This window comes from Neopelma chrysocephalum, unplaced genomic scaffold, assembly GCF_003984885.1.
Source record: "Neopelma chrysocephalum unplaced genomic scaffold, ASM398488v2 Primary Assembly neopelma1_96902, whole genome shotgun sequence".
In the NCBI taxonomy this organism is placed as follows: Eukaryota; Metazoa; Chordata; class Aves; order Passeriformes; family Pipridae; genus Neopelma; species Neopelma chrysocephalum.
The window spans coordinates 1,043-11,779 of NW_020925545.1; the positions used below are offsets into that span (position 1 = coordinate 1,043).

The 10,737-nt window shown below is 43.2% G+C and overlaps 1 protein-coding gene and 1 long non-coding RNA gene across 2 annotated transcripts in view; both read right to left on the minus strand.

The window, feature by feature from the left end:
• FUS (FUS RNA binding protein) overlaps positions 1-10,737 on the minus strand; it is a gene marked incomplete at its 5' end in the record, with an annotated part of 13,403 nt that overhangs the window by 700 nt on the left and 1,966 nt on the right. The window contains 6 exons of the mRNA XM_027670551.1: positions 336-431; positions 1,334-1,463; positions 3,260-3,366; positions 4,643-4,675; positions 6,415-6,449; positions 9,372-9,543. Coding sequence (XP_027526352.1) covers positions 336-431; positions 1,334-1,463; positions 3,260-3,366; positions 4,643-4,675; positions 6,415-6,449; positions 9,372-9,543 — 573 coding nt within the window. The remainder of the gene's footprint in view (positions 1-335; positions 432-1,333; positions 1,464-3,259; positions 3,367-4,642; positions 4,676-6,414; positions 6,450-9,371; positions 9,544-10,737) is intronic.
• Positions 4,844-5,339, minus strand: LOC113960795. Its single transcript, XR_003532102.1, has 2 exons — positions 5,242-5,339; positions 4,844-5,202 (listed from the first exon to the last, which is right to left on the minus strand). It is a non-coding gene; the product is annotated as an uncharacterized LOC113960795 (long non-coding RNA).

Here is a 10,737-nt window from a genome sequence, read left to right on the forward strand (position 1 = left end):
CCCAATTTTGGGGGTCTCTGATCCCAATTTTGGGGGTCTCTGATCCCCTTTTTAGAGCATCTCTCACTCCCAATTTTTGAGGGATCTCTCCCAGATTTTTTGGTGTCTCTTATCCCAATTTTTGGGGTCCTCCCCCCATTTTTGGGGTCTCTGATCCCAATTTTTAGAGGTCTCTGATCCCCGTTTTTGGGGTCTCTGATCCCGTTTTTAGAGGGTCTCTCACTCCCAATTTTTGCAGGATCTCTCCCAGATTTTGGGGGGTCTCTAATCCCATTTTTTAGTGGAATTTCTCCCAATTTTGGGGTTCTCTGCCCCCATTTTTGGGGGTCTCTCACCTCCCCGGCCGCGCCCTCGGCCGCCCCCGCCGCGGGTGAAATCCGCCCGACGGGTGGCAAAGGAAACCTTGATGGGATTCCCAGAGAATTCCTTGCCTGGAAAAAAAACGGGAATTCAGCCCAAAATAAACAGGGGAAAAAGGGGTTGGGGGGGAAAAAAGGGATTTGGGGCAAAAAAGGGGATTTTGGGGGGGAAAAGGGGTTTTTTTGGAGGATAAAAAAGGATTTTTAGGGTGGAAAAGAGGATTTATGGGGTTAAAAAGGGGATTTTTGAGAAGTAGAGAATTTTTGGGGTGAAAAGGGAATTTTTGGGGCAGAAAAGTCAATTTTTTGGGGTGGCAAAAAGGGATTTTCTTTGGGTGAAAAACTGCGTCTTTAGGGTGGCAAAGGGGATTTTTGGGATGAAAAACAGATTTTCAGGGTGGAAAAGGAATTTCTTGGGGTTAAAAAAGGGGGTTTTCGGGGTAAAAAAGGGAATTTTTGTGGCAGAAAAAGGGGATTTTTTGTGGCAGAAAAGTTGGTTTTTGTGGCAGAAAAGCTGATTTTTGGTGCAGCAAAGGGTTTTTTTGGGGTGCAAACGAGGTTTTTCGGGGTGAAAAGGCAGATTTTTGGGGTGGGAAAGGTGATTTTTGGGGTGGAAAAGGTGATTTTTGGGTGGAAAAAGGTGATTTTTGGTGTGCCCACTGTCGAAGCAGTCGATGGCCGCCTTGGCCGAGGGGGGCAAAAATGGGATTTTTGGGGTGAAAAAGATGATTTTGAGGCAGAAAAGGTGATTTTTGGGGTAAAATGGGTATTTTCGGGATGAAAAAAGTCATTCTAGGGGCAGAGAAGTGGATTTTTGGGGCGGAAAAGGAGATTTTTGGGGCGGAAAAGTCAATTTTTGGGGCAGAAAAGTGGATTTTTGGGGTGGCAAAGGGGATTTTTGGGGTGGTAAAGGGGTTTTTGGGGGTGACAAAGGTGATTTTTGGGTGGAAAAGGGGTGTTTTTGGTGTCCCCACCGTCGAACCAGTCGATGGCCGCCTTGGCCGAGGGGGGATCGTCGAAGGACACGGTGGCTTCGCCCTTCAGCTTCCCGGTCTCCCGGTCCGTGTACAGGTTGATCATGGGCTGACCCGTCTTCTTGTTGGTCTGGGACACGGGAAACATGTCAAGGACACGCCAAGGTCATGCCAAGGTCATGCCAAGGCCAAGGGGGAGCAGGGACACACGGGAAGGGACACGTTGAGCACACGTGGGGACACATCAAGGGATCAGAACATGTCAAGGACACGCGGGGACACGTCAAGGACATGTGGGGACACATCAAGGATGTGGGGACACGCCAAGGACATGGGGGGACACGTCAAGGACACGCGGGGGCACGTCAAGGAAACGTGGGGACACATCAGGGACATGTGGGGACACGTCAAGGCCTCAGAAGACACCAAGACCATGTGGTCACACCAAGCACACACGATAACACGCCAGGCACGTGTGGTGACACACCAAGGACTCTCAACACACCAAGGACATGTGGTGACACAGCAAGGACACAGAACACACCAAGCACAGGTGGTAACACGCCAAGCACACACAGTGACACGTCAAGGGCTCAGAACACACCAGGGCCACAGGAACACACCAAGCACAGGTGAGAACACACCAACTACACACAGAAACACACATGGGACTCAAAAAAACGCCAGGCACACGTGGTGACACGCCAGGCACACGTGGAGACACACCAGGCACACGTGCTCACACACCAAGGGCTCAGAACACACCAGGGCCACAAGGACACACCAAGCACAGGTGAGAACACACCAAGCACACACAGTGACACGTCAAGGGCTCAGAACACACCAGGGCCACAAGAACACACCAAGCACAGGTGATAACATGCCAAGCACATGCGCTAACACACCAAGGACACCGAACATGCCAAGCACACAGAGTAACACATCTAGGACTCAGAACATGTCAAGGACACGTGGTGACACACCAAGGACCCGGAACACACCAAGGACACAGGACACACCATACACAGGCGATAACGCACCAAGCACACGCGATAACACACTCAGGACTCAGAACACATCAAAGACATGTGATAACACACCAAGCACATGTGATAACACACCCCAAGGACTCAGAACACACCCAGCTCGCGTTGTGACATGCCAAGCACATGTGATAACGCGCTCAGGACTCAGAACACACCAAAGACATGGGATAACACACTCAGGACTCAAAACACACCAAGTACATGCAATAACGTGCCAGGCACATGTGGTGACACCCCCGGGACTCAGAACACACCAAAGACACGTGATGACACACCAAGGACTCAGAACACACCCAGCACAAGGGGTACCACACCCAGGACTCAGAACATGCCAAGAACACATGGTACCAACACCCAGGACTCAGAACACACCAGGGCCACAAGAACACCCCAAGTACATGTGGTGCCACACCCAGGACTCAGAACACACCAGGGCCACAAGAACGCACCAAGGACATGCGATAACACACCCAGGACTCAGAACACACCAAGAACATTTGATGACACAACAAGGACTCAGAACACACCAAGCACAGGGGGTGCCACACCCAGGACTCAGAACATGCCTCGTGCACACGGTGACACCCCTGGGACTCAGAACACACCAGGGCCACAGGAACACACCAAGGACACGTGATGACACACCAAGGACTCAAAACACACCCAAGAACATGTGGTGACACCCTAAGAACTCAGAACATGCCAAGCACATGTGGAGACACACCAGGGACTCAGAACACACCAAGCACAGGGGATAACATGTCAAGCACACGTGGTGACACACCAAGGACTCAGAACACCCCAGGGCCACAAGAACACCCCAAGCACATGTGAGAACACGCCAGGCACACGTGCTAACACGCCAAGCACACGCGTGTACCTTGATGATTCCGATCTGTTTGAAGTAATCGGCCACGGACTCGATGGTGACGTTCTCCCCCAGCCCCTGCACGAAGATCGTGTTGTTGTCCGAGTTGTCCTGCTCACCTGGGGGACAAAAAGCTTAATTAACACTCATTAATTAACTCTAATTAACACTAATTAACTCCCTCACCCCGCTGTAAACTCATTACCATCCCCTGGCCTTTCTTATCTTAATTATTCACCCTTAATTACACACCCTCACTGTGCTGATTACTTGCTCCTGGTGCTTTAATTATTATTAATTACCGGGCTTAATTACAACTAAACTTGCTTTAATTATAATTAATTACTTGGTTTAATCACTGCCCTGCTTAATCCTCATCTTTACTAGACTAATTAATTTTTACTAAGCCCTTAAATAACCCTGAACTATCAGACTAATTAATTTTTATTAATGCTTTTAATTAACACCAAATTATCATCTCAATTAATCTTTATTAACAGTTTGCTCTATTTATACACTCTTAATTACTCACCCTCATTGTGCTGATTACTTACTGCTGTTGTTTTAATTATTATTAATTACTGGGCTTAATTACTACTAAACTCGCTTTAATTATTGTTAATTACTTGGTTTAATTACTGCCCTGCTTAATCCTCGCCTTTACTAAGTTAATTAGTTCCTATTAACTCCTTAATTAAAACTAAATTATCAGCACAACGGATCCTTTTTAACGCCTTCAATTAACACTGAATTATCAGTCTAATTGATCCTCATACATGTCTTTAATAAACACCTAATTATCAGTCAATTAATCCTTATTAATACCTTTAATTAATACTAAATTATAAACCCTGTTAATCCTGATTAATGCCTTTAAATAACATGAAATTATCAGCCCAATTGATCCTTATTAATCCCCTAATTAACATTAAATTATCAGTCCAATTGATCCTTATTAACCCCTTTAATTAACACTAATTTATCAGCCCAATCCATCCTTATTAACCCCTTAATTAACACTAAATAATGAGCCCAATTAACCAACAAACCTCCCCTGTAGCCCAAATAATCATTAATCCCTTAATTAACACTACATTATCAGTCCAATTAACCAACAAAACCTATTTATAGCCCAATTAACTATCAATTAACCCCCATTAGCCCCAATATTCCCCATTAATTCCCCAATTAACCCTCATATCTTTTATTACCCTCATTAATCCCATTAGCCCAATCAAGCCATAATTAACATCCCTTGGTTCCCCATAACCCCCTTCCCTTAATTACACCTAATTAACCCCCAACCAACCCAATTAACCCCTAATTAACCCTTTTAACCCCCAATATTCCCCCCCCGACCCCCTTAATTAGTCCCTAATTACCCCCGTTAATTACCGGGGTCATGTCGAGGTCCCTGGTCCCGGGGGCCTTTTCAGCACATGCAAAAACAATTAATTATGTTAATGAGGGGGCGGGGAGGGGGCGTGGCCACAACAAGCCCCTCCCACCCCACCTTTTTTTATTGCCCTCCCCGAGCCCGATTTAGGGGTCAAAACCTCCCATTTTGGGGTCAAAACCCCCCCCGGTTTGGGGTCAAAACCCCATTTTTTGGGGTCAAAACCCCATTTTTTGGGGTCAAAAATCCCATTTTGGAGTAAAACCCTTCTTTGGGGTCAAAATCCCCTTTTTTGGGGTCAAACCCCTCAATTTTATGGTCAAAATCCCCTTTTTTGGGATTAAAAATCCCCTATTTTGGGGTCACCGCCCCTATTTTGGGGTTAAACCTCCTTTATTTTGGGGTCAAACCCCCTATTTTGGGGTAAAACCCCCCATTTTGGGGTCACAACCCCATATTTTGGGGTCAAATCCTCCATTTTGGGGTCAATCCCCCCCATTTTGGGCTCACAACCCCATATTTTGGGGTCAAACCCCCCTATTTTGGGGTCAGAAACCCCCTTTTGGGCTCAAAACTCCCCTAATTTTGGGGTCACAACCCCATATTTTGGGCTCAAAACCCCCCATTTTGGGGTCAAAACCCCCCCCATTCAGGAATCACAACCCCAAATTTTGGGGTCAAAACCCTCATTTGGGGACCAAAACACCCCATTTTAGGATTAAAGTTCATATTTTTAACCCCAAATCCCCCATTTTGGGGTCAACCCCCCCCTATTTTGGGCTCAAAATCCCCCATTTCAGGATTAAAGTTCATATTTTTGACCCAAAATCCCCCATTTCGGGGTCAAAATCCCCCATTTTGGGGCCACCACCCCATTTTTTGGGGTCAAACCCCGTATTTTGGGGGTCACAACCCCCCGTTTTTCCCCAAAACACTCATTTTTGGGCTTTTTTTCCATCTTTTTAAGGTTTTTCCCTCCTCAGGAAGATCCTTGGATTCCGATTCCGGGCGTTTTTCCCCCATTTCCAGGGGACTTTTTGACTCTTTCCAGCCCCTTTTTCACCCTTTTTCTCCTCAATTTCTTCCTCTCCACCAACACTTTTGAATTTTATTTTTTTTCATATTTTTAAATTCCTTTCAACCACCAGCAGCAAATCCCTGGAAAAACGGGCTGAAACCTTTGGAATTCTGGGCAAAAGCAGCACTTTGTTTTTTTTTTTCCTTGGGTGCTTTGGGTCCACTGCAGCACCCCAATTTTTGGGGAGAAAACCTCCAATTTCACCATTTTCCTCAATTCTCACACCGACCTCAGGTCACCGGCACCTTTTTTTTTTCGTGTGTTTTTCCCCCAAAAAAAACCTTTTTGCCACCAAAACCTCTGGAATTTTTTTTCCACCACCAACATGCAGCTTTTTTTTGATCCTTTTGAACCAAAAACCACCTTTTTTCACCCTCCCAAACACCCCAAAACCACCTTTTTTCTCACCATTTATTCCAAACTCTTCTTAATTTTTTTTCCTTCAATTTTTCCTCTTCCCTCATTTTTTTTTTCCTTATAATTTGCTTTTTCACCCCCCAAAAAAACCACCAGAAATCCACTTTTTCCTCCGCTCCGGCTCCGTTTCGGGGGGTTTTCACCCCAAAAACGCCCCGAGGCTGTTCCAAAAAAACGGGTTAAAAAACTCAACATTCCCTAAATTTTTTTTCCTCCTGTTTTTTGCCTTTTTCTTTCAATTTTTTGGGTTCAAATGCTGAACTCTTTGGGACTTACCACCGAATTTATTGAAGCCACCACGCTCACCACCGCTGAGGAGATAAATTAGAAGATAAATCAGGTTTTTTTTTTTGAGCCCCTGCCTACAAAAAACACCTTTGAGAGCAGAGTGGGACACACAAAACCCTCTTTTTTGGGGTAAAAAATGTAATTTTGGGGGGTCGTCATCCGCCGGCGACGTTTCCTCTCGATCCAGCAGCAAAAGGGGCTCAAAATCCACTAAAAAAACCCCAAGTTTGGCTTTTTTTTGGTTCTTTTTTTAACCCCCCGGGTGGGCTCTGAGCTGCCCCTCCCCCCTCCTGCTTCTTCCACCTTTTCTTGGATTTTTTTGGAGCATTTCACTCATTTTTTTTTATTTTTGGGGCATTTTTTCCCTTTTATGTTGATTTTTTTTTCTGATATTTTAGGTATTTTTCCCCCCTTTTTTTTTTTTTTTTTTTCTGATTTTTTTGGGCACTTTCGCCATTTTTTTTCCATTTTTTAAAATTCTTTTTAAACATTTTTTCCTCTTTTTTTATTTTCTTTTTTGATTTTTTTGGGCCATTTTTTGCCCCTTTTTTACAATTTTTTGAGCATTTTTACCTTTTTTTTGACTTTTTCTCTGATTTTCTGGCCACTTTTACCTTTTTTCTTAATTTTTTTTATTTTTTGAGTATTTTTTTCTTAATTTTGATTTTTTTTAAATTTATTTTTTGGGTATTTTTTCTCTTTTTTTAATTTTTTTTCTGATTTTTGAGGCATTTTTGCTTTTTCTTCTAGTTTTTTTTAAATTTTATTTTTTGGGCGTTTTTGCCTCTTTTTTGAGACTTTTTTCTGATTTTTTGGGCATTTTTGCCTCTTTTTCTTGATTTTTTTTTTATTTTTGGGAAGCTATTTTTGCCCCTTTACTTGATTTTTTTTTTTTTTTATTTTGTGGTTTTTTTTCCCCCCTTTTCCTGTTTTTTTTTTTGATTTTTCAGGCATTTTTTTGCCCCTTTTTCTTGATTTTTTTTTTTGATTTTCTGGGCGCTTCTTTGCCCCTTTTTCCTGATTTCTTTTTTGATCTTTTGGGCTTTTTTCACCCTTTTTTTTCGGTTTTTTAGCCGTTCTTTTGTCCCTTTTCTTGACTTTCTGTTTGATTTTTTGGGCATTTTCTTGCCCCTTTTCTTAATTTTTTTTTTGGGCATTTTTGCCTTTTTTCCTTGATTTTTTTTGGGTTTTTTTTGACCTTTTCTCTTGATTTTTTAAAAATTTTTGGGCCTTTTCTTGCCCCCTTTTCTTGATTTTTTGGCCTTTTTTTTTGCCCCTTTTCTGCCTTTTTTTAACCCAAAACTCCCGGGGGTTGCCAAAGCTTTTTCAACACCTGCAGCACAAAAGGCAGAATTTGTTAAAAGCACAACACAACCCCCCCTCCCCTTTTCCCCCCATACTCACCTCAAAATCGCCCCAAAAAGCAGCTTTTTCCCCCCAAAAATCCAAATATCCGAGGGACTCTCTCACACACAAAACCCAAACCAGCACATTTGGCTTTTTAACCATTTTTTAACCACTTTTTCACCATTTTTTCACCATTTTTGACCATTAAACCGATTTTTTTCATGATTTTAACCTTATTTTTCACACCCAGGACATGACAGTTTTTTACCAAAGCGGCGCCTTTTCTCCCCAAAACCAACAACGTCCCATTTTTGGGTGTTTTGCTTTCTGCAGTGACCTCAAAACGCACCATTTGTCCTCTTTTTTGGGGTTTTTTTGGCCTTTTTGTTTCCTGCCGGGACCAGAGGCTGCAGGTGACCTTTGGCACCACCTTTCAATCACTTTATTCCTCTCAATCATTGATTTCTTTTAATCATTTACTCCTCTTAACCCTTGAGTTTCAATCATTTACTTTCATTTTAATCCTTTCAATCATTTAATGGTTTTCACTCTTGTTTTTTTTTTACCTAAAAACCACTTTTTTTTTACCCAAACACCATTTTTTAATCTAAAAATCAGGGTGTGTTACCCAAAAACTGCTTTTTTTACCTGAAATTAGGGGTTTTTTACCCCAAACCCACCATCTTTTCATCCAAACCCCATCATTTTTTACCCAAAAACCTTATGATTTTTTTACCTAAAACCCATTTTTTCTTTAACCAAAAAAACCACTTCTTTTTTTAACTAAAAAACCATTTTTTACCCAAAAACATTTTTCTACTAAAAAACCACCTTTTTCTTTACCCAGACACCACTTTTTTACTAAAAAACCACTTTTTTTAACTCAAAACCAAATTTTTCTTTACGCAAAAACCTTTTTCTTTTTACTAAAAAACCATTTTTTTTTACCCCAAAACCAATTTTTTTACCCGAAATCTTTTTTTACTAAAAAACCATTTTTACCAAAAAACCACTCTTTTACCCAAAAACCAATTTTTTCTTTACCCAAAAAACACTTTTTTTTTTTACTAAAAAACCATTTTTTTACCCAGAAACCAATTTTTTCTTTACTCAAAAACCTTTTTCTTTACCCAAAACCTATTTTTCTTTACCCAGAAACCGATTTTCTTTCCCAAAAAATCACCTTTTTTTTAACTAAAAAACCATTTTCTTGACCTAAAACCCTATTTTTTCCCCCAAAAACCACCTTTTTTTTCTTCAGCAAAAATCAATTTTTTTTACTAAAAAACCACCTTTTTTTACCCAAAAACCACCTTTTCCTTTACCTAAAATCCACCTTTTTTTTTTTTTACTAAAACCCCTTTTTTTCCCCAAAACCCACCTTTTTTTTCAATTAAAAAAAGCGTTTTTTTCCCCCCCAAACCATTTTTTTTTTCACCAAAACTCCATTTTTCTTCCCCAAAAACCTCTTTTCTTCCCCAAACCCCCCCTTTCCCCCCCTAATTTTGGGGTGTCCGTTCGTCCCCTTGCCCCCCTCCCCCCGGGGCGGTTTTGGGGTCCCCCCTCCCCCCAGTTTTGGGGGTGTCCCGGGTACCTACCCCAGGTTGGCTCCTCGGCCCCCGCGGCCCCCGCGGCCGCCTCGTTCGTAGCCCCCGCGGCCGTAACCGCCCCGGCCCCGGCTCCGCTCCGACTGCCCCCCGCCGCCGTAACCCCCCGGCTCCTGGTAACCCCCCGAGCTCAGCGACGACTGATCCTGACCGTAGCTGTTGGCTGGGGGAGGAAAACGGGGTTACAACATCAAATTTGGGCAGTTTCACCAAAATCGGGGGGTTTTCACACAATTTAGGGCACTTTGACCCAAATCGCGGCATTTTCGACCCAAGTCGCGGCATTTTCACTCAAATTGAGCCACTGTGACCCAAATCGGGACACTTTGACCCAAATCAGGGCATTTCCACACAAATCAGGGCATTTTAACCTAAAATGGGGCATTTTGACCCAAATTGGGACATTTTGACCCAAATTGGGGCATTTTGACCCAGATTGGGGCATTTTCACCTAATTCGCGGCATTTTGACCGAAATCACGACATTCTGACCCAAATCAGGACATTTTGACCCAAATTGGGGCATTTTGACCCAAATTGGGGCGTTTTGACCCAAATCTGGACATTTTGACCCAAATCGGGACATTCTGACCCAAATCGGGACATTCTGACCCAAATTGGGACATTTTGACCCAAATTGGGGCATTTTGACTCAAATCGGGGCATTTTCACCCAAACTGGGCCACTGTGACTCAAGTCAGGGCAATTCGACCCAAACAGGGGCACTTTGACCCAAATTACAGCTTTTTGACCCAAATCACGGCACTTTGACCCACATTGGGCCATTGTGACCCAAATCAGGGCATTTCCACACAAATCAGGGCATTTTAACCCAAACTGGGGCATTTTCACCCAAATTGGTGAGTTTTGACCCAAATCGGGGCATTTTGACCCAAATCGCGGCAGTTTGACCCAAATCACGACATTTTGACCCAAATCGGGGCATTTTGACCCAATTCAGGGGGTTTTGACCCAAATCGGGGCATTTTGACCCAAATCAGGAGGGTTTGACCCAAATCAGGACATTTTGACCCAAATCGGGGAATTTTGCCTCAAATTGTGGGGTTTTGACCCAAATCTGGCTGATTTCGACCCAAACTGGGATCATCCTGCACCAAATACGGCTTGTTCTGCCCCAAAAGGACATTTATCATTAAAAAACGGGTGTTTCAACCCAAATCAGGAGGAGGTTGTAGGACGACTGTTGCTGTTGATGGTACCCTCACACTACAGACCCCAAACTCCTAAAATTGCCCCAAAACGACCCCAAATCCCCCTGAAATGACCCCAAATAACCCTAAAATGACCCCAAATCCCCCAAAATGACCCCAAATCCCCCAAAACGACCCCAAAATGAC